A 23,466-nucleotide genomic window follows, 5' to 3' on the forward strand; every position below is an offset into this window, starting at 1 on the left:
ACGGAAGTGTCCCATCTTTTCTCTTCCGACGCTCTCCTCTGCTTCGTAAATGTGTCCTCCGAGATATTTTGGGGATCGCATATTTGATAGAAATCCCTATTTGTAGCCACGACAGTCCAGAAATTTTACATTAGCCAGGCGCCGAATGCTGTTTAGTTCAGCATCGAAGCTAAAAGGTGCTCACCTATTGTATTATTAAAGGAAACGAGCATGGCGGCGGCAGTTGAAACATCCTGTTCAGAGTTCACGAATTTGGAGGTTGAAAGTTCATTTTGTTATGGATTAAAACAAGAGAAACAGCTGTCTGCCTCACAAAGGAGATGCTACAGTTTCTGTAGGAGGAAGGTGAGATTACACTACGTCTGTTTTCTCGGTGTTATAGTGACCATAACAAGAAATTAGTGAAGAAAACAAGATTTAGACCTGGGAAATGTTCCGTTAATTAGTTATCACTACAGCGAGGTAGTTTCTGTCCAAACTGAGCTAAATCTGCAAATAATCTTCCATTATGTTTGGCTATACACTGGTACTAGACATATTAATCCCATGTAAACAAATACTGTTTATTATGGAAACATAAATATTGATATCAGACTATAATGACTAAAACCAAATTTTAGCCGACAAATACCTGACAAAGTCCTGCAGTATTGAATTAAACAGTATTTGGGGAATGCATTTAAAACTAAAATTGTAAAGAGTAAATTATATAGGAAGGTAAATTATATAAAATAAACAAATGTTAACCCCTCAGTGCACATTGTAAAATATGTATATGTATCCTATACAGTCCTTCTAAATGTATATAACTTACTGCTACTTAATTCTTTTTATTCTTCACTAAAGATGTAAGAATTGGAAACAAAGCTAGTTATTAGGAGCCAATGCATACACGTTTTAAGGTATCAGGAGTTTATAGATTTACAAACTTTTAAATTATGTAAAGGAAAACATAATTTGACTTGTAACTGTTCAAATACAATAGTTTAAGTACCATAATTACAAAAGTGGGGAATATGTATGATGTCAGAGGGAATCTATGAAATGATAAACTTAACTAATGAAAAATATTTTCAAAGCAGTGTCATCGATAATATTATATCTTTCAGAACTTCTTTCTGATGAGTAACAGTGTCGTTTAGATTGTTGTTTCCTTGTTTGGTTTAAAAGTGTTTTATTTTTCTATACATTCTTATGAAGATAACTAAACATAGTGACTTATGGGAAGTGTAGGTAATTACAAGCAGCTGTTTTAGCCTTCATGCTTTTTCAGACTGAGTGTTGTTTATTTGCCTGGATTTTGAAATTCTGTATTTTTTTAAGGAGGTGCCATTGAGATGTTTAAAGACTAAAAAAAAAAAAAAAAACTTAAAGACAAATTCTAAAACAACCAGACATCCACTCAAGCGAGTACAAACATTATTTGTAGATTGTTTTAATTTTAAAAGTAAAAGGGTTGACCTGAAGTGGATGTAATTCAACATGTTCACCTTTTCTGTTTACTGCCACATTAAGTGACACTATTAAATGGTGTCTTGCTCAAGCGGTTATAGGGCAAGTGGCAGCGTACGCACTGGACAGGTCGCCAGTCCATCCCAGGGCAACAGAGAGACGCACGGGACAAACAATCATACATGCACACGCTCACACCTTAGGGCAACTTAGAAAGACCAATTAACTGAGCACAGTCATTTATTTAGACTGTGGGAGGAAGTCGGAGTACCCGGAGAGAACCCACGCATGCACAGGGAGAACATGCAAACTCCATGCAGAAAGACCTCAGACTGCGATTCAAACCCAGGACCTTCTTTGTGCAAGGCAACATTGCTCATTATGAACATAAATAGCATTTAGTTGAAAATCATAAAGCTGGCTGAGAATAAATTGGGGTAAAAGAACCTTAATATTATTAGATTTAAACATAAAACAAGGAAAATCAAATGATAGCTGCATTTAATGATATTTAAGAAATACCTAAGAATTATTTGGGCCATGTGGGAAATGATTTGTCTGTAGAATAAAATGTGAAGCTACCTTGATTCCTATTTATTTCCAGTACAATACTTTACTGCTGGGTTGCTTCTTCCTCCTAGTTCTGCCCAAGAGGCTGCTGTAAATAAAGAGTGGGACCAAACATCTTCCAAGAGTAATTTCTTCCAACAATCCAGAAACAATTTAATGATGATTTGTGTTCAATGTTACGGAGCATATAAGTGGCTGAATTTAGGTTTTGGACCCATGGTCAGGAAGCTCCCCAGATCCTAGTGGGGAAAAAAAGCTTGCTACTGTCATTGCTTTGCAACATTAGCAGCAAGTGGCTGTGAATCAACAATCTGATCAACTCCAAGATCATAAAAGACAAGAATGGGTGGCCTTGAGTCAGGATTTGATTCAGACGTTGATATCCAGGATGTCAGAGATAATTCTCAAAGTTATGAATGACAACGGTCAACAATGAACAGTGTAACGTCTCACGTACATTTATTGTTTACTAACTAAAAGCTTTTAAGAAGCATAAAACGGTTTTGGGGCTGCACAGTAGTATAGGTGGTAGCACTGGTACCTTTCAGCAAGAGGGTCCTGGGTTCAAATCCCAGAACGGAGTTAGCATTGTCTCCCTGTGCATGCATCTCTCTGGGTACTCTGTCTTCCTGCCCCAGTCCAAAAACACGACTGTGTTGGATTAATTGGTTGCTCTAAATTGCCTTAGGCGTGAGTGCGTGCATGATTGTTCATCCTGAGTGTCTCTGTGTTGTCCTATTATGGACTGACGATCTACCCTGCCCTCTTGCCCAAGGCCCCAGCCTTTTATAGTTATAAATATATTAAAAAGAAACTCACCCATGACTGTAGTTCCAACAATTGGTTGCTTAACCACATCTGATCTTCAAGGATTTAATTTTGGAACCATTTCCTTTACAACGTTAAAACGCTTTTTTCACCCCCTTGTCTTTCAGTCGTTTGCCGCCTTTGTAGCGTCCATGAAGGACGGCTGTCCCGATAAAGGAAGCACGTGTTGGTGCTGCTGTGGCCAGACCTTTAGTGAGCACGCTGCCATTCACAAACACGTGGCCAAGAATCATTACTCTGAAGTGCAGCGGCTGGCTCAGGCTGCATATGAGCGACTGATAAAACGTCTGGAAGAAGAAACGCAGCCGCCAAACGGACACGAGGCCGAGGCTGCGGATATTTCGGCATGGATGCCAGATATCAGCAGAGTCTCTGAGGAGCAACTGAGAAAGTAAACACACGTCAGATATCGTTTTCTTTGCGTCAGTTGTTACACTATCTGTGTTTTGTCATTTTAGATTTGGTCTGAATGATTATCTGTTGTTTAAATGTAGCGGCCCTGGAAAAGTCCTGCTCTATTATCACTACTGTCAGGTGGCGGATCCCCAGGCTGTCTGCGCTTGGCAGAAAGCGTTATGCGAGAAGCTGCGCTTAACAGGCAAGGTGAAGGAACTCTACCACTGGAACGCTGCCGGCAGACTGTTCAGACACTGAAAAAAAGAGAAACACTCCACGAAGCCAAACTCTTTTGTATGTATCGATCATTTTCTTCAGATAAGGGTGGCAGCCGAAGGCATCAATGGGACAGTCGGCGGTACCGATGTGGCCACTGATGTTTATATCCGTGCAATGCTCTCACATCCCGTCTTCAAGATGGAGAAAGAGGACTTTAAGGTCAGAAGCGGATGGAAAAACAGACCTTCCATTAATAACTTATGTTTTGACACTTCACACCGATTCAGTATGACCACCGTATAGACTTTTTTTATTAAGCACAGTCCTAATGTTTCTAAAATAAGCCTTGGAATAATCCATTTTTATCAGCCTTGCAGATTAATAGAAATATTTGTTCCCTTTGTCGTTTTAGACCAGCGATGGGGGTGCAGAGTGTTTTTCGGACTTGAAGGTCGGAGTCTATAAGGAGATTGTCCCAATGGGAGTAGATCCTGACATTGTGTCCTACAAGCTGGCAGGTTCTGATACGTTCTACTTGTTTTATTTCTGTAATTCTGCTGTGGCTGTTTATCAAGTATAATGCTCATAGGGGACGGTTATTATTGCTCCGTATTAACCCATCCCTGCACACCATAGAGGTTTCCTCACTGTCTGCTTTAAAGCTCGTTCTAAAACCCATTTATTTGACATAATTGTTTTCGGATCAGTTTTCTATAAATTTTGATGAGTTATAAATCAAGAGAAGGTGCCTTTACTGAAGGGGCTAACCATTTTTTTTCTTACCTTAAAAACTTTGCAAAGGCACATTATGAGGGCCTTAAAAAGAGTAAAAACAGAACAACATGCTTTTTTTATTCCAAGCATGTCAAGGTTTTGTAAATAATTTTTATTAGGGCAAAAAGCTATGTAATGTATTTGCTTTGCCTATCTTAGATGTATGCATCAAAATTAGATCAAAAATAATAAACTTACTGACAAACTCCTGGTAACAAAATTCCTGAGTATCCAGTTTGAAGTTGATTCTTTGCTACGTCGTCTTAAGTGTAGTTAAAAAAACAAACACTTGAACTGATGTGTATTTTTACGCCTGAATAATTCAAAGGTCAACGTTAATTTTCATAGCAGACATCAAAACATGCCTCTAAAAAAGTCCCAGAAATGTTGATTAGAACAGTAAATGTATGTTTGGCCTCTCAGGAGTTCATCTGGACCCTGAAGAGTTTCATAAGGAAGTGGAAGCTCTTTTGGCAAAAGAGGATTCTAGCAGCGACACCATCCTCCTGGACTGCCGCAACTTTTACGAGAGCAAAATTGTAAGTAGAAATGTTGTTAATTTTAAGGCGTATTTAGCAGAAAACTGAGAGTGTAGAAAAAAGTAACCCGTGTCCTGTTAAAATCAGAAGAAGTTGTGCTTGTCATTGCCTCTCTGATCATGTGGTCGTACTGTCTGCAGCACTTTGGTGCAGACACAAATCAATGACAGCACTCGTTACAAGGATTATTAACACAACCGCTATTGACTCTTTGTGTACATGATAAGAATTTCTCTTTAAATCTGCGCAGGATGTTGATAATCTTTGTAAAATCTTGCAGTGTAAACGTAGATCAAGTGAATAATAGGAATTTTTATTTCCCCCCCAGGGCCAGTTCACTCGGTGCCTAGCCCCAAACATCCGGAAGTTCAGTTATTTCCCGGACTACGTGGACCAGAACTTGGATCTGTTCCGGGACAAAAAGGTCCTGATGTACTGCACAGGAGGGATCCGCTGTGAGCGTGGCTCCGCCTACCTTCGCTCAAAAGTAAGTCGAATCTTCTTGTGACCTAAAGCTTCTCTTAGGCTTGGTCTGATTTGGACAGTATTACACATGCAGTCATGGTAAATAGTTATGAAGCACCAAGCTGAGTGAAAATGTTATTTATTCTGCTCCTTAAGGTAACCTGCAGGACCAGAAGGAACCCGCTAATTAAATGCATCCCAAACCTTTTTCTTTTCTGTAAACACAGCTGCCTGTTTTCTGGTGCTCTTTGTTTAAAGATGAATGGATATTGGATCCAGGTTGCTGTAAATATGCCTTTATTTATGGATGAGTGGGCATAATTCCCTTCACTTTCTCATGGATTAAAGGACCTCTGTCAAAGTGCTGGTGAAGATTCTCAGTCATCCAGGTCATGGTCATTCCAAAAAATATTTAGTTTTTTTTAACTTTTTTGGAATACCTCTGTCAAAGAACCTGCAGAACTTTTTGCTTTATATATTGTTACATTTGGAAACTCTCTGTAATTTGAATTGGGACAGACCGTACAGAAAACTGAAAATTAGTACTGGTCGCTAAAAGCTTGAACCCTGTATCTGTTTTCTGTACAAATACACTTAAAGCATTTTAATTTCTAGTTTATATTCCTTCTTCCTCTCTGGAAGCTCATTATTGACCTTTACATGAGCAGCTTGATTGATATTCACGTTTTGAAACATTTTCCACCTTTATTGCAATTTCTTAGAGATATTTAACCTGTAAATCTACTGTGTCATTGTGCAGGATGTGTGTAAAGAGGTTTATCAGCTGAAGGGTGGAATCCATAAGTACTTGGAGTGTTTTCCTGAAGGCTTCTATCGAGGGAAACTTTTTGTGTTTGACGAACGCTTCACAATCTCCTCAAACAGTGATGTTATCTCAGGTCAGTGTTGGAATGAATTGCACGGCCCGTGCCCTAAAAGCTGTTACAAAGAGAGGCTGTTGTTTTTTGTTGGGTTTTTTTTAAGCCCTGGTGTCTGTGTTAAGATTGCAGGTACTGTGGCCTTCCATGGGACCAGTATGAGCTGTGCAGCACCCAGTTCTGCTGCCAGCTGGTGTTGTCCTGCCCCAGCTGCAGACAGAAAGGACGCACCGCCTGCTGCCCATCGTGCCAAACTAAAGGAGAGACTCGGCACCAGGAGACCTCCCAGCAACCCAAAGAGGCGTGCGAATGCACCGACACGCGGGCTAGAATCCCTCAGGACGTTTAGTGACGTCAGAACTAGATTGAATCTGTCTTAATTAATGCGGTTATCGAACGACGTCTGTGGAAAACCCAGAGCAAATTTTAAAATTCCTAATTTTATATGAATTTCTGGAATAGGATAAGAAGTATCTTAACGTCTTTTAATCATATTCTTATGAAAAACCATAACTGTTGTACTTCCTGGATCTATGAATTGAATTCTCATGTAGACGGTAATTAAAAAACACATTTCTGGATCGTGTTTGTTTTTTTTCCCCTCCATTTTATTTTTAAATCACTGCTCTTAACTCTGGCAAACAAGAATATTTAAATATACCGGCAATTTAGAGGGCTCTGTGACAAAAATATGCAGAAGTATTTCACATGCACTGTGTGCGCTGCAAGCCTTGCAGATCGTCATTACGTCTGTGAGGAAAGCTGCAGGTGTTTCCATGAACAGACCACAACCAGCAGTGCCTGCCTGTCACGTGTGACTCTTATCAGCCAAAAAGTACCTGACACCAGAAAGTAAGGGATCACTTTTACTGACGTTCTGAAAGTAATTTTGTACATTAATAAGTTGATAGCGTGGAAGAATTGGTTGACTTTTATGATCAACTGTTGCCAAAATCATTTGCAGTGTTGCTTTCAGTTAATCATAGGTGATTATTTGACTTATTTAAAGTTCTTATACTTCTTACATAACGGGAACATGACTGAAAATTTGTGGAAACCAAAGAAAATGAATCAAAACAAAGTTAAGAGTTTACTCATATGAGATGCAAAAGCTAAACATTAAACTCTTTCACTATCTAACCAAAAGTCAAAGACTGCTGGAAAGTCCATTAATTTTATACAGATTTATTTTAAACCTTTGAATGAATTTTTTTCCCCCTCAGATTTATCATTTGTTACTGAAATTATTTCTGCAGATAACTTTTTCAGCCAATAAAACGAAAGCTTTCGTGTTGGCAATGTGTTTTTGTTTTATATCAATATATGTCCCAAAGTTTTGCAATAATAAAAATCATTAATACAGAAAAAGATCAGCAGGGTGCTATTTGGGGAGCCATTGAGATTGTTTTCATTTCTTTTGATTGAGTGACTGAAAAATTGGTCCAGTTAATCATAACGTTTTTTTAAAAAAAAACAAATCAAAGAAATTTGCAATGCTGCCTTCTCTTTTTCAGCTTCCCTTTTTTTTGTTCACATTTAGAAAACAAAAACAAATCTCTGTCCTGAACTGTGTTTTTTTAGCGACCTGTTTGGTGCTCTATGCTATTTCCAGAATAAAATAAAAAATAATAAAAATCTGTGAAAATCTTATGAATAAAAAAAATCTATCTGCCTGTGTTAGAGGGCCATTTTTTTTTTTTTTTAACCATTCTTAAATTGAGGAGGGAGGGCCTCAAATCCCTGCTCTAAGCATTTATTTGGATCTAATGGTGTCTCCATTAGACACCATTAGATCAGCAGCTGCAGCAGCTTGTTAAGGTTTCAAATTGCTCCTTTATTCCCTGGAAATTAATTTGCATATCAAGATTTATGAAGCATTTGTTTAAAAAATGGAAATCAGATAGTTATTTTTTTTCTCAAAGGACAGGAGGGCTGTGTTTATGTTTTACAACATCTATAAAGGACTTTTAGTAGTGTGGGTATTTTTTGCATTGCTTTGTTTTAATAAAAAAAAAGAGCTAAAACTCTTAGATGCATTAAAAAGATGAACACTTGCATAGCAACTCCAGCAGAGGGAGTGACATGAACACGGGCAGGTGTCAGCTAAGCTCCTGAGCATCCTTGCTGGAGGTTTCAGCCTCTAGTTGAGCGGACCTCCCTGGGTTGGCTGCCCGGCTCTCCAGCGGCCATCAAGCAGACTCTTTACCGCCTCTGTCGCGGGCTGGTGCCCAGGCTTCGGGACTCTGACGCCCATGTGTCTGCGGGCGTGAGGACGGGAGGACCGCGCCATGTCTGCGCCGGGGTTCACCAACACCGACAGCTCCGCGGGCTACAGCCCGAACTCGACGTCGAACGGCGGATCTGCGCCTCCCTGTCAGAACGGTAACACAGGCCGGGAGGATGAGACCAGCCCGATACTTTCACTTTAACACAACCTTTTATTTCCTCTTTTCGCGTTTTGGTTCCACCGCTGTCCTTCTACGTTAGTTTCAGTTCGTTTTAAAACGTTTTTGTTTATGTTAAAAGTGATGATTTTTTTTTTTGGCTAGCGGTGAAGCTAAGTGCTAACAGATGCTAACGCGAAGCTAACGCAGCCCATTGGAGATAACGGGATCGAAGTTAGCCGAGTGTTAGCAAGTGGGGTGACAGATTGCGCACAATCATTTCTCAGTGGACGTTTAAAAAGTCGCGAAAACAAGTATTAATTTAACATTATAGGCCGGCTGAGCGCTTGTGTTTATAATGTCAGCCTTTTTCCAAATGCGATCAGCCCTAACTGTTGAATATATGACAACCATTTATTTAGTGGACATAGAAAAATAAACAGAATAGTCACCAAAGGTAAAACAGTTGCTAGTTTGGTGCGATGTTTACACTCTGTGGGCATTTAAAGTTTACTCAATACATCTGAATATAGGCCAACAACTCCCAGACTATGCATTTAAATTGCAAATATAATTTTTTTTGCAAATGTGGAACATGAAAAGAACTTTTTTTATGCTATCCATAATGTAACATTAAAGTATTGAGTAATAATCCAATATATTAAATCTCAATGAGACAATGACAGGCGGTGAAAGACCTGAGCAAGACAAAAGAAACAAAATGCATATAGCTATTTTTTTTTTAATAATAGCTTTATATAATCTACTTTTCTGTATAGGCTTGACAAAGTGTTAGAGTGTATATTGTGCTTTTGGCATGTTTCTAAGCACTATAAATATAGAAGGAATTTGAAATGAGAGTATAAATCACAGCTATTTGCATAATTCTGACCTAAATATGCACAGTTAAGCAAATCCTTGATTTAAATTGAACGAGTATTGTTGTGTCTACGTTGTGAGGCCTTGTTTTTGGGGGCCGATGACAGTTCTTCAGTCTGGTTGTTTGTCTGCAGAAAGATTTGTAAGATCAGCAGCTCAAAGAGTCTTTGGCTCCTTTTACAGGTGCTGGTTGCTTTCCTGACGCACAGCGTGGTGTCACTCCCCTCCCAATTGCTGCAGCTTGAGTCCGGGTCATTTTATTTTATTTTATTTTATTTTTGGGATGACAGTTGGAGTGCTTTCCTGTCTGCTGTAGTCCAGCTGCGGTGCCATGATTAGGCACAGAGGGACGTGTGGAGGCACCTGGTAGATGTTACCAACGTCCCCCGAGGGAGCCGGGCTTTCCTCAGGGTTGCTCAGAAACGAGTCGGTATTGAGCCGTCGTCCGCTGTGCAATCGCTCCGTCCTCTCCCCAACTTTCTCCAACTGATCTGACTCCGTGGTTGAAGAAATAGTTCCTATCCCGATTTATTTTTTTTATTATTATTATTTTTTTTTTTCTTTCATTTTTTTTTATAGATGCAGAAGATTTTGGATGTTTTTGGTCAAAAGGTTTGCAACCGATAAACAGACCCCAGACATAAAGTTTGGTCTATGTACTTTTTTTAACTTGTTAAATCTCTTACATTGAACATACCCAAAAGTAGAGAATTGCACCCAGCTGATCTGCAGTAAGATAAAAAAAAAGGAAACATTGCTTCCTCCTGACTTATCTAGATAAGATTACATCAGTGAAATGTTCTTCTCAGTAAAGACTAAAACATAAATATATAGATAGATAGATAGATAGATAGATAGATAGATAGATAGATAGATAGATAAAGATTTTTTTTTTCTAGGAGATTTCTTCTAAAACCTGCCACCAGACGTGGCAATTGCTGCTCTGTTTGGGCAGCCAAACCTTTTACTTGTTTACTTCAAATGTTTTTTGATGTGATTATTATAGTGTTGTTAGATTTGTAGTGATAAAATGCGCAAATATATATGTTTTTGTGCTAAATTCTGCCTCTGCTGTTAAAATGCTCTTGGGCAGCTTTTATCTATATCCACATAAGCAAGTATAAAGAAGCACACTGTGAACATTGTGCAATCCAGAGTCAAACTCCTCGTTTGTGTTCATGAAGCCGGCTCTGATCAGAACGTTTACGTTTACATCCGTTGTGTTTTTTCTCCAGGTCCGCTGCTCCCCCACCCGTCCATGTATCCTCCCGCGGGCTACTATGGAGCCCCACCTCCGCAGCAAAGCTACCCCGGCTACGCCGCCTCTGCTCCCAGCAAAGCGTCGCTCACCAGCAGCGGCCGCGGTCACACCTACTACCAAAACAGCCACCGACAGCAGCAGCAGCAGCAGCAAACGCAGCTCCCTCAGCAGCACGTAGCTCCCTCTCCATACACCGCCCCCCCTCCTCGTCAGCCGTACGCCACCGTCCCGTCCTCGGCGCCGCCGCCTTCAAACGCCCAGTACAGCCAGCAGCCGTTCCCGCAGCAGCATCAAACGCTCTACGCCAACCCGGGGTCCTACTACGGTCAGCCGTCGTACGGAGCTTCTCCAGCGCGGCATCCCGGCTTGGTTTCGCCGCCGGCCGGCAGCCCCGGTGCTCCCGTCTATCCGAATGTTTCATACCCGTCTGCCCCTGCGAGCGGCCAGTACGGCGCCCTCAGTTCCTCCAAGAGCGTCTCCGGCCCCGGGGTCCTGTCCACCCAGATGGGAGCACCGCTGCATCAGTTCAGCGCCCCGCCGGGGTACGGCGTGGCGGCTGAGCATCAAACGGTGAACGGTAAAGGAAGCACAGGTATGTGGGGGGAAGATCGTTATTTAAACTTATCTGGGTTGCGTCAGCGTTGTAAATAACCATCAGCTCCATCTTCAAACGTTTCATCATGTCGGTGATGCTTGTTTCTACGTTCCAACCCGTATCTGCTTCTAGTTTCCACACCCTGAAGGTCTAGAGTTGAAATGTCCATCGTTTAGTCATCCTCTGACTCCGTCTTCTGTGTTTCTGTGATCCGCTGCAGTCCAAAACAACACCCACCACCACCAACACTATGACCAAAGCCCTCAGGCCCCTCACGGTTACAACTCCTACAGTGGAGGGACACAAAGCAGCAGAGGCGGCGCAGACGGAGAGCCGCCGCCCTCAGGGACCCCCTCCGCCTCAGTCCATTCCTCTCCAGGCCACCATGCAGGTAACGGCACTGTGTCGTGTTCTCGTTCCATCCAAAGGTTGAATCCACTGATTAGGTGTTTTAAGGTTGAGCTTGAATGTTTGCTCGTCTTTGAAAGATGTTTTGCACTAGGGCTGAACAATTAATCGCATTTTCAATATAATCGCGATTTAAAAAATGCAATTTCCAAATCGCAGAGTCTGCAATTTTTGGCTATGTAACAATTAGGGAATTAGACGCGTCCATTAAGTGTTGGTAAAATGTTTACAGTGGGTTTGCCTCCGCATGGAAGGGAAGACAGTTGCAGCAGTGAGATAATCTAATTGTATTACTTGTTTTAGAGTTTATATAATCATACATAGCATTAAGTACAGGTCAATCAGTTTAATACATAGACTTGCTTGTTGGTTGCACTTTATGTTCAACAAGGATTGATGTCCAAATCAATTAAAAGCTGTTCTCTTGAATAATATTCTGATTAATAGAAACATTAAAAGTTCTTGTTTTGAATAGTCCTTGTTTACAAATGTCTTTATTTAGACGCCATTTTTGTTGCTTGTGGTTAACGCAGAGAAAAGTCAAAATTGCAATTTTGGTTGAAATATATCGTAGGCAGAACGCAATAATTTCTGCTCTGAGTTTAGATGCTGCGGGTGTTTTAGCAACTAATCTGCACTGCGAGGAAACAAATTGATTTGTTGTTTGTATATGTTTAAAAAGACATGATAAATTAAACTGGAAAAAAAATCACATTAAATCGCAATATTAAGAAAAAAAATCGCAATTAGATTATTTTCCAAAATCGTTCAGCCCTATTTTGCACTGCGTATCGTTTAGTTCCATCTAATGTTTGGTCTCTTGAAGTTGCCTGGTTTAGTTTGCGCCTGTCAGAGAAAGCCGCGTTCAGCCGATCGTGTGTGAATGGCTCAGATGATCACAGCTGCACTTTGACTGGAGCGGCATGTAATCTGCTGCTGCTGCGCGTACACAACGCTTTCAGACCTGCAGCTGTCTGAGTCTGGATGCAAATCTTCAGGGTTTCAGGGTCAGAAATGTGCTGCTGGTTTATTTATGTCTGATCCATGATCGTTCTCTTCTGATGTTATCTGCGGAGAGCCTGCACCAGTTACGCTTGCATTTTAGCGTTATTTTAGGTTCAAACCCCCGTCTCCACCGTGGCAGACTTCAGAAAGGAGTTGATACACAAACATTTGCAGCCGGTATTAACTGTGCTGGGTAAAACGTTTACACACAGTTATGGGCTTGAAACTCATATTGATCTGGGGGTTTCAAAGATGTTTCTGAAGTAATCTTTTTTTCAGCTTGGAATGATTTTACAACTTGCAACTTAAATTATTTTTTTTAAATGACAAATGTGTGCACAATTTTTCAGCTTTTTTAGTAAAAATTACACTTACATCCCCATTAATGTTTGGTGAACCTTTGGCAGAATTATCTCTCTCTCTCTCTCTCTCTCTCTCTCTCTCTCTCTCTCTCTCTTTCTCTCTTTCTCTCTCTCTCTTTCTCTTTCTCTTTCTCTCTCTCTCTCTCTCCATCAGAATTGGGAAGATGATTTTAAATTGGCCGTTTTCCTGCCACAGACCCAGCCTTTTGAACGGCATTCAATTGTAGACGCTTAAATCTAGCCTGGTTCACCTGATCCACAATTTTTTAGGTCTGTCTTAGAACATTGTCCTTTTGTGACCCAAACTATCCCCCTTAGACAGGAGACACATGGTTCAAAGGATCAGCTCTAAAAGACGCTGGAACAGCAAATTTACCACCAGGATCCGCTCAGTGTGGGGCCATCAAACCTGAGACAATACATTGATATAACGATTAAACAAACGATCCAATTACATCGACGCAAAATTATCGGTCCATGTTGGCCTTTTTAAAGATACCTCTTTATTTTGAAATTCAAGCATAAGACTATAATGTACAGGGAATCTATTAATGTTTTAAAATAAGAAGAATGTTGTTTTTGAGTTAAATGCCTGTAAAAGCTTAGAAATAAAACGGTCAATTCATATTTGTTTTTGTAAGTTGATATCGACGTAAATAATAATGTTAGATGGTCGGATGATTATGGCATCCTATTGATCTGAAATCGTAAAAGATATCAGAAAATATCATATCGGCGCCCGAACTAATCAGTATAACAGCGTATTGTGATTTGCCCCCCCCCCTGCTAAGAACGCAGCATCGGCTGTTAAGCATGTTGTGGGTTTGTTTAGATGCCAGGAGTTCTGGTGCGTTGCACGAGCTGACTGGAGGGATGAAGGATGAGGACTACCCCAGAGCCCTCAAGCTTTCCCTCAGATCAGCTCTCAGATGTTTGAAGCACAAAACGTTTAGACGTTCTAACAGGGCGGTGGTGCTAAATACGAGTTAGACTTGATTCTGGAAAAGATAAGGCAGGCTAACAGGCCCTGAGCTTGGCTTTATGACGACTTTATGGATCAGTTCTGAGGAGAAGGATGGGTAAATATTCCGCCAGGGTTGTGTCAGACGCTTAAAGATGGCCGCCCACAGTGCGTGGTTCCTGTGCAACTTACTAAGGAACATTAGCCAAATGTTAGAGGCAGCGTATGTGTTTATGGTATATATATTTAAGCTTGTATGTATGATTTATGATTATGAACCTGTGGGAATTTAAGAAAGTCAAATCCAAAGTAATAAGTTCAAAGCTGTGCACCCAGTTCTGTTTTAAATTCAATTCAATTTAATTTATTTATTAACATGTCATCTCAAGGCACTTTCCAAAGTCAAATTCAACAAACAAATCCTTATAGTTCTTTAAGGATTTCAACCTTAAATTAATATGATGTTCATGTCCATAAATAGTGAACGTAAACTTCTTATTTCAGCTTTTTTCCAAATGTGCGTCTTATGAGTAGCTTTAACATTTTCTAAACCTGTTTTTGGATCTGTTCATATGCAGGTAAAATGTTTTTTGTTTTTCTTTATTACTGAAACTGAAACCCAACTTTAGCAGTTGTCGCTGTCGTGTCAAAACTTGTGGTAAACTCGTGTAGCTCTACAGGCTGTTACGCATCTGTACGTAGAGATATTCATTAGCTGCCGTACGCCAATATGAGTAATTGTGAAATTAGTGTCTCTTCCTGTTGGAATTAAACATTCGGTTCATGTAAATGTAAGTTAAAGTCAAAGCGACGTATTAAAGTTGCCTTCTGTGTAATTGCAAAATAAAAGGGCTGTGTTTAAAAAAAGAAAGATTGAGTTTCCAATTCTGTATCGATTCTCATATTAATTTCCTAAGGATCGATTTTTATATTTCCGGCTCACGCTCCACTCCGGGATGTGAATTTTTAACGTCATATTTTTAACAATGCACCAGGTCAGTGTCCAAATAGCAGCTGTAGATATCGCTTTATTAATTTGCTGTTGAATGTTAATACAATACCAGTATCAACATGTTGCGTAACAACACAGTCATGTAATTCAGCTAAGATCTAAAAAAAAATGTTTTTTAATACTAGCGATCCAGTTTGAGATCGGATTGAAAAAAGAATCGGTTCTAAATCTTGAAAATTAAAATTGGATCGATTCCTGAAATTCAAATTCAAATCGATACTCGGCCCTACAAAGTAAATCAACATTTCCTCTCGAAATATCTATCTATCTATCTATCTATCTATCTATCTATCTGTCTGTCTGTCTGTCTCTCTCTCTATATATATATATATATATATATATATATATATATATATATATATATATATATATATATATATATATATATATATATATATATATATATATATATATATATATATGAAAATCACGCTTCATTTGTGACATTAAGTGCATTCTGACTCGTGATTGGTGACGACCGGATTCATGGGTCCTCGTTGTGTTTTGCCGTTAATTCTGCTTTTTTTGTTCTAAGCAGTAAACTTTAGCAAGGTTTACTCTAGAAATTCATTAAAGTATAAAAAATAAAAGTTAAGAACGGCTTGTCGGGAGATTTTCTGTTGGCGGTAAAGGCAGTTCTCAGACGCCGTAACAAATAACAACAACCCACCGCGGTCCGGCTCCTCCTGCTGCTAGTCGCTCAGTCCTCACAGTTTTCTCTCCCCCCCCCCCCCCCCTCCCTCCTGACAGGCCTGCAGTATGGATATGTTGCTAATAGTGGAGCTAGCTCCGCCTCTGCCACCACCTCAGCAGCTGCCCCGTCGGCATCCAGCACCGATGATGATGATGAGGAGGAAGAGGAGGATGAGGACGAGGAAGCAGGTCTGCTTTATCCCCCTTTTGTTTCTGCTTTCTTCATCCCCTGTAAACTCACGTAGCTCCTGTAGACGTCCCCCGCGGTGTCCGCCCCCCGTACGCCGCTCTGTTCTTCTTCTGTTCGGTCAGTTTGTGAGGGCAAAAAGAAAATCATTAAACTACTGACAGGGTAGAGAAATCAAAAGCTTTTGGCTTAAAGTTAGTTCAAACTACAGGATTTGTACTTTATTTCTTGCATACTTTTTTTATATGAGGGGGGGAAAAAAAATCTAAAATAGAATCGGAGCAACATGGCGGCACAGTTTGTAGCTCTGCTGCCTTCCAGCAAGAAGATCCTGGGTTTGAATCCTGCACTGCAAAAAAGAGAACTAAAAATAGGCAACATTTTCTTGAAATGACTGTATTTGCCCTTGATTTGAGCAGGTAAATAAGATTATTTGCCAATGGAATGAGTATTTTTACCCCTAAAATAAGATAATTAGATATACTGCACTTGAAATATGATGACGGAGATGAATTGTTCCTATTTTAAGTGCAAAAATCTTATTCCATTGGCAAATAGTCCTATTTACCTGCTCAAATCAATGAAAAATAGATTCATTTCAAGAAAAAATGCTTTATTTTTAGGTCTATTTTTGAAGTGTGGCCTGCGGTCTGTCTGCACTGAGCTTGCTAATTCTCCCTGTGCATGTGTGGGTTCTCTCTGGGTACTCCTGACCTAAAACTGGTTACTTTCCTTTTTGGTGTGTGAGTCCCTGATGGAGCATCTCACCTCTCACCCCACCGACCGCTGGAGATTATTTGTATTTGTGGTTTTACCCAGGACTTATTCATATGAATTTATATTCTTTTTTCTTTTTTATTTAAGAAAATGTTTGTCCCCAGCAACATAAAACTGTCAAATTTCTATTATGGTGCCTGATTTGGCCTCAGTTATTAGTCTGTGGATTTGGGAGTCGCTTCAAAAACCTAATCTGTTTTTGTTTAATAGCAGTTTGTGCCCAAATTCCTTTTTAGTTTCAGTTTTTCTCTTTACTTTTTTTATTCTTACTGACATCATATTTCATCTTGAATAATTCAAATTAGAAATCCTAAACTCCGCGCCGACCCATTAGGTTGGTATATTGTTTTAAAAACTCAGTTCCTGCATGCAAACACGCGCTCCTCCTCATCCTCTGGTGGTTTTTCCGCCGGTGACGATCCCTCTGGAGCTTTGTCGTCAGACGGAGGTTAACGTGTGTTTAAATATAGCCTCTCCAGGTCCACCGCTGTCTCTCTGCATGTTTGCTGACTGTCCCGTTCGTCACTAGAGAGCCCGCTTAGCTCTCCACCTAATAAAGAGCGGCGCCTGCTTTAGATTTCCCGTTTGTCCCGTGCGATCTCATCAGCTCCCCCCGGGGCTGCTCTGACTCCCACGTTGTGTGTTGATGCAAAACATCAGCTGGTTGTTTCTCCAAATTAGGCTGATCCAATCCTGTATCATTAAAAAGTAAATATTCTGTCATAGGTGATGTGTTTAAGCATGATCACATTGATTTGTATGTTTAAACAGCCGTGTTCATTCGGCTAAAGTCCTTAGCAGAAAATCCCGAGATTGTTGTTTTATGGTGAATTATTGAACTATTTTGGACAAAGCTGGTGTAGAATGGATATAAAACTGAATCCTTTTTTCTTTTTTTCTTTTTTTGGTTTTGTGTTTGCTAAACTAGTTTTATTAAACAAGTTTTAAAGAATGGTAACTTCATGTGTAAAATGTTCCTGTGAAACATTTTGGCTGGAATGAGTTTCACTAAAGTAGGTCCAACATTTATTTCAAAAGATTAAGGTAAAAAAAAAAATCTGACTACAAAAAAAAAACAGAAAATTGTGGCGGGCATTTGTATTTAACCCATTATATTCTGATCAATCAATGAGCAGAACGTTACCTTTCAGAACTTCCCTAAAGAGTAATTATTAAACAATTTTTTTAACCTTAGTATAAATCCAGCTGTTCTTTGAAGGCCTCCGAGGTCGTTAGAGCATTGGTGAGCAAACAGCGTCATGAAGACAAAGGAAATCAGTAGACGGACCAGGGAGGAAGTTGTGGAGCAGTTTGAAACAGGTTAAGGTCATAAACCAAAATTTCCAGGTTTAAACGTCTCAGAGAGCCGCCCAACACATCTGAACATGGAAAGAGTGGCACAGCTATAAGCCGGCCAAGGCGTGGCCGTCCATGAGAAGTGACAGGCTGGGCGAGGAGACCAGGAAGCTGAGGAAGACAGAAACATCTGGAGAAATCGACAAGAAGTCAAATGAAGCCCCGGTTGTAGTTGGCTAAAATCCATGAAGGACAGAGATGTGAAAGAAGGTGCTGTGGTCAGATGAGACCCAAAGTACAAAAATAATGTGTGGCAGAAAACCAACTCTGGGCATCACCCTGAACACACCATCCTCAAGATAAAACATGGTGGTGGCAGCATTATGCTGTGGGGAAGGTTTTATTTAGCTTGGACAGGAACGATGGACAAAGCTGATGGGAAGGAGGATGGATCTAAATAGTCGACGCTGTGATTTAAGTGAAAGGTGTTTCCAAAGAGTGTTGAGTCAGGGGACCGAACACTAATGCATGCCGCACTTTTCAGATTTTTTATTGCAAATAATTTGATAACTCTATAATTTTTTTTTCTTCCACTTAACAATAATGCACTACATTGTGTTGGTTTACTGCATAAAATCACAACAAAATACATTGAAGATTGTGTTTGTAGCAACGAAATAGAAAACGTTGAAGGTAGAATGAATACTTTTACTTGGTATACCGGCTCACACAGGGTTGCCTTGTTTCTTCTAGTTTTTTTTATTTTTATTTATGTTGCACCTTGAAACATAAATGGAGCAGCTATGAGACGCCCATAGCCAGATGGTGGATAGACATCAACATATTTAAGAAAAGGAGTCCTATATGTAACAATTATACAACATTTATCAACTAACCAGTTGTCTGGCCAAATTCCTTCTCAGATCACAAACTGATTTTGTGAATTAAATTTAAATCTTTTTCCCCCCAATGCCGACTTGTTGAAAACTCAATCTAATGTGCAGAATAGACTTTAAAAAAACAGATTTTTCTTCTTTTTTTATTATTTTTTTATTAGTGTACTTGTTGCTTCATTCAACAGAGGTTCTATGAATCTTCCTCTTCTTGTCGGGATGTAAAGTGCGGCTTCATGTAAAAGGTGCAGGTGAGGAAGAGGAGGAAGAGGAGGCGTCTTGGAGAGCCAACCTTTCTCAGAGCCCGTAATCCAGGCGTCTGCTGCTCAGATTTACTGCTAGATAATTGGATCGGCTTCTGTCCAATGAGCTCTCAGCCTGGATCTCTCCCTTTGACCCACATGGATTAATAGCTCCATTCAAATATTCGGTCCTCTTAATCCTTATGGAAAATCCTGCCCAGTTTCACATGCATCAGGGGAGGTGAAATGTCTTCGGTTCTTTTTGCACTCAGTAAAATTATATTTGAGGATTTTGTCCTTTTTTTTTAATTTTGTAAATTGGAAACTAGAGGACGAAAAGAAAGGGAATGTGCATTGATAGCACAAATTAACAACTGCTGGGTTCAACGATTTAACAGCATCTAATGTGCTGCACAATATTAAATAATGAAAAAAAAAAATCAGCTTTTTTTTCTCCTAGTGTTTTAATTTTTTTTTTGTTTTACTCTAGTTTCCTCGACAACTTGAGTTCTTTAACTCACGGACGTCCCTTTGCTTTAAATGACGTCTTTCGTTAAGAGATCTAACATAACAGGTGTTTCAGGAGTTTTCGTGCACAGCTCCTGTGACCTGCTGTGTATGCTTACACAGCAGGTCACAGGAGCTGAAAACCCTGATCGGTTTAATAAAATAATGTTTTTTTTTTTTGCTGTTGTCGTCTTAAGCAATGCGCACAAAATCAGACGATGAGTTATGAAAATCAAAGCTATATTCTAGAGATCAGATCAAGACTTTAAATTTATGTCATAAACTTTCTATTGGATCGAGACGCTTTTTTCTGGCCATGTTTAGAAGCTCCGCAGCAAATACTGTGACGTTATTGTTTAAAAAATAAAATAAAATGGAGATCAGAGAAAACTGAACCGCTTGGAGAATATAACCCAAACAGTATAAAGATATGTACGCAGCACCTGGACAGACTACATTGACCTTTTCTGCAGTCCTAGAGACTCCAAGTACACAATAACATTTAAGTTAAAAGCTAAAAAAAAAAGTGTTTTTTGCATGATGCGTCCCCGTTTTTAAATTTAGTTAATTGATTTTGCACCAGCTCTCAACAAACATCATCTCAAGGCGCTTCACTAGACAGAAACGGGTTCAGTTCATATCCAGAAATTAAAAAAGGGGATTCAGACGAGGTCCTTATTGGTCCCAGAAACATAATAATAATAATAATAATAATTAATTCATTCTATGGCACAACTTATTCTAAATGGATTTAAAATCATCAGCGGAAAACTTTTTTCTGTAATATAATGAAGCAAATTGAGTTTGTTTCAGAGTTTTCTGTCCAAAATCTGAGCCTAATGATTATTTTTGCTTTAGGAAGCAGAATTAAACCAATGAGAAACTCTCGCCTGTGATCACCAGGCCAAGTTTGTCTATTGGGGGCTTTTCCGCGCCGCTGTCTGAGTAACTTTAGTTAATTTGTAGACAGGTTTATCATGTGATAATTGGCAGCCAGCAGGTTGTTCTTTACCTTTCCGAGGTATTCTCACCAGCGGAACGATAATTTAGTGTTATTAGCTAAAACGCTAATAACACTGAAAGTGTTACCAGGAGGATACAAACTTAGTGGGGCTGATTATTTTCTCCCTAAACTATAAAAATGTCTTCCTCAAAACATCACTGTAGTTTACAGTTACTCAGTTCTAGATGTTTTGACCTTTTTTTGTTTAATAGCAGTTTGTCCAGTTTGGCTCAGAAGGTTCTGCTGCTGGGTTTAGGGTGTCCATTGGATAGCGAAGCGCCTGTGGCGTGGATGTATCAGTTTACATTTCTCCAATCCTCGAAGGCCCCCGCTTCCCACAAAAACGCCACAGGCCCAACTGCTCCTGCAGGATTTAAATGCAGCCTGTCATGTTTTGCTTAAAGCGGCTCCTCCTCGCTGTTTTTTCTCAGCCTCCTTAGGGAGATCAAGCGTTTCTTTGGCTAAACAGAAATCAAAATGTTGATTTCTGTAAGTATTTGTCTGCTGTTGTTGTTTTAAAGCTGGACAATATAGAAAAAAAGCATATTGATAAAATAGGAATCATATTGATCCGTAATGATAATTATCAACAAATTCTAAATGTATATTTTAAGTGCAGCCCTGGCCATTTTATGCTGTTGCTTAGCGACCTATTTTTAGATAAAGGACTCCCAAACACTGAATTTAAACTCAACCCTTTATTCAACCAACTTTTTACAAAAACTGCAAGTTTTTAAAAAATAAAAAAAAATTGTGTGCTCGCTATAGTCAGTGAAGGGGGCGGAGCTTGGTGACGGGGGTTCCTGGGTCTGCGTTATGATTGGTTGGGAGGATTTAATGACTTTACTATAAACCTATATGATAGGCTACAATGCAAAAGGAAGGAAAACTGTTCTTCTATTGACCTTTTTTTTTCTTCTTTTTTTTCTATCATGGATATACGTCTATCGATCGATATGTTGTTATTGAATTATCGTCCAGGCCTATGTTGTTTCCCATTCGCTCGTTTTCCTTCATCTTCACCCTGCTTCTGTCATTTAAAGCTCTTCAACTATTCTGACTTTCCTTTTGTTGTCTTCTTTGAACTATTTCCATTTGTCATCAGTTTACCTCAGTATTCTCCACTCCCTGCACGCTGTTCTTCGTATTTATTTAAATGTTTAAATCCCTCCTGTTCTGTTTTCCGGTGCCTCTCTCAGGCGGAGACACGTCCTCCTCCAGCACCGGCAGCGCGTCTCCTGTTCCCAACAACTATGATTCCCTCGAAGGCGGCAGCTATCCAGGTACATCATTATCATCATCATCATCATCATCATAGACACAATGCTACTATGCTCAGTGAAAGCATATCCCAGTAAAGCGACACCACAGGCACCTGTGCAATAAAAAATTAAACACGTGAAACACTGTTTTTTAGAACTAAAAAGACAAAGCTTGACACTCTTGTTCAGTTCTATTAGCAGGACCTAACTAGCGTGTGCACATATCGTTATATAATCCTAATATAATGTATTTAGGAAACTAAAATATTCCCACTATGATATAATATTCCTATGATTTAAAGTCTCTTTAACGAAAGACCAAAAAATGTTGGAAGCATAGCGCAGCAATCGAATGCAACTCTCCGTCTCCGAACTGAAGCAAGAGAGCGAAGCTGCCGGATGCGGCGCCATCTTGTGACGTATAATGCTGCTGCACACTGTCGTCCAGCTGGCTGAAAGAAGACTTCTACCCCTTTTTTTCTGGTGCCCAAAAGAAACAAGAAATAATTCAGTTTGACAGTATTTCAGGTCATGTAAAACGGAGGAACTAAAGGACTAAAGGACCATTACTCCTATTACGGTAACCCGAGCAGAGACCCCGACTCAGTTATTTTGAGCTTTATAAACTCCTTGTCTTGTTTTATAAAGAGCAGAAAAGCTCAAAGGGATATATTTCTGCACAATAAGCGTGTTTGCTTAAAAACTAACCGCAATAAATCTTACAGATAACATTAAAATACTCATAATAATCATGTTAGATTATTAAGGCAGCTGCAGTAATGATTTATTTCTGGTTTAGAGCAAAGAATGTGATTAATTGCAATATAAAAACCTATCTTTAACCATAATCGGGGTAAAAAACAACAAGTAGGGGACAATTCAGCCCTCGTTTTGAGAAATATATAATTCAAGTGTCACTTTCTTGTTTGGCAAAACCAGATAACGCTTCGTGTTAGTGTTAATATCCCATGCAGTTCATTAGTTATAGTTGCTTATCCTTAGAGAGCCACTATGTGCTTCCTTCTTGCCTGTTAATTTGCTCATGATACAAATAAATTTGACTACAGAGGGACAAATAAAGCATCACTCTATGCAGAAAAAACAACACGGCATCTGGCACATACCAAACACATTTTCCACAGTGTAAACAAAGATCTGGTCCATGCAAATGTATCCAGCAGCGGCCCTGCACAATTCCTGCCTTTCTGGTAATTTTGCGTAATATTTTCTTTAGCGTTCAACTAAACAGCGGGGCGGGCTCCCCTGATCGGCTCTGGTTCTCAGCAACAGTCTGGCTCCACCAGAACCCGCGTTGTTCAACTCAACTCAACTCAAACTTTATTTATAAAGCACATTTAAAACAACCGGGGTTGACCAAAGTGCTGTACAGATAAAAGATAAAAACTGAATGCTAAAATACATAAACACAATGCAAAAAGAAAAATTGAATGCAGATAAAAATATAATAGGATAAATGTTTCAATTTAAATAATTGTTGTTGTTGTTGTTGTTAGCCTCTGATAGCTTTACAACCAAACTGAGACGTAATCAGTTTGTTTGATTGCTGGGGGGGAAAAAAAAGGTTAAAACTAGAGAAAAGTCTAGAATGTAGCGGCTT

At 39.6% G+C, this 23,466-nt stretch overlaps 2 protein-coding genes across 2 annotated transcripts in view; both read left to right on the forward strand.

The window, feature by feature from the left end:
* The first annotated feature begins 6 nt into the window (after positions 1-6).
* Positions 7-6,702, forward strand: LOC105925762 (thiosulfate sulfurtransferase/rhodanese-like domain-containing protein 2). Its single transcript, XM_012861760.3, has 9 exons — positions 7-345; positions 2,958-3,241; positions 3,345-3,453; positions 3,565-3,684; positions 3,878-3,983; positions 4,663-4,778; positions 5,107-5,265; positions 6,004-6,142; positions 6,247-6,702. Exons 1-9 carry the CDS (start codon positions 211-213, stop codon positions 6,468-6,470), a joined length of 1,392 nt encoding a protein of 463 aa, XP_012717214.2. The 5' UTR covers positions 7-210; the 3' UTR covers positions 6,471-6,702.
* A 1,491-nt stretch (positions 6,703-8,193) lies between these two features.
* sec24b (SEC24 homolog B, COPII coat complex component) overlaps positions 8,194-23,466 on the forward strand; it is a 42,233-nt gene continuing 26,960 nt past the window's right edge. The window contains exons 1-5 of the mRNA XM_036127092.1: positions 8,194-8,503; positions 10,620-11,237; positions 11,461-11,631; positions 15,739-15,870; positions 21,786-21,869. Coding sequence (XP_035982985.1) covers positions 8,410-8,503; positions 10,620-11,237; positions 11,461-11,631; positions 15,739-15,870; positions 21,786-21,869 — 1,099 coding nt within the window. The 5' untranslated portion in view covers positions 8,194-8,409. The remainder of the gene's footprint in view (positions 8,504-10,619; positions 11,238-11,460; positions 11,632-15,738; positions 15,871-21,785; positions 21,870-23,466) is intronic.

The sequence above is a fragment of the Fundulus heteroclitus genome, chromosome 23 (assembly GCF_011125445.2).
Source record: "Fundulus heteroclitus isolate FHET01 chromosome 23, MU-UCD_Fhet_4.1, whole genome shotgun sequence".
NCBI classification, from domain to species: domain Eukaryota; kingdom Metazoa; phylum Chordata; class Actinopteri; order Cyprinodontiformes; family Fundulidae; genus Fundulus; species Fundulus heteroclitus.

What these genes read in the sequence shown, in the direction of transcription:
- LOC105925762 (XM_012861760.3), top strand. Translation starts at nt 211, where the DNA reads ATGGCGGCGGCAGTTGAAACATCCTGTTCAGAGTTCACGAATTTGGAG. An exon ending in ACAGTTTCTGTAGGAGGAAG is followed by an intron (nt 346 to 2,957) that starts GTGAGATTACAC and finishes CTTGTCTTTCAG; the next exon opens with TCGTTTGCCGCCTTTGTAGC. An exon ending in AGCTGCGCTTAACAGGCAAG is followed by an intron (nt 3,454 to 3,564) that starts GTGAAGGAACTC and finishes CATTTTCTTCAG; the next exon opens with ATAAGGGTGGCAGCCGAAGG.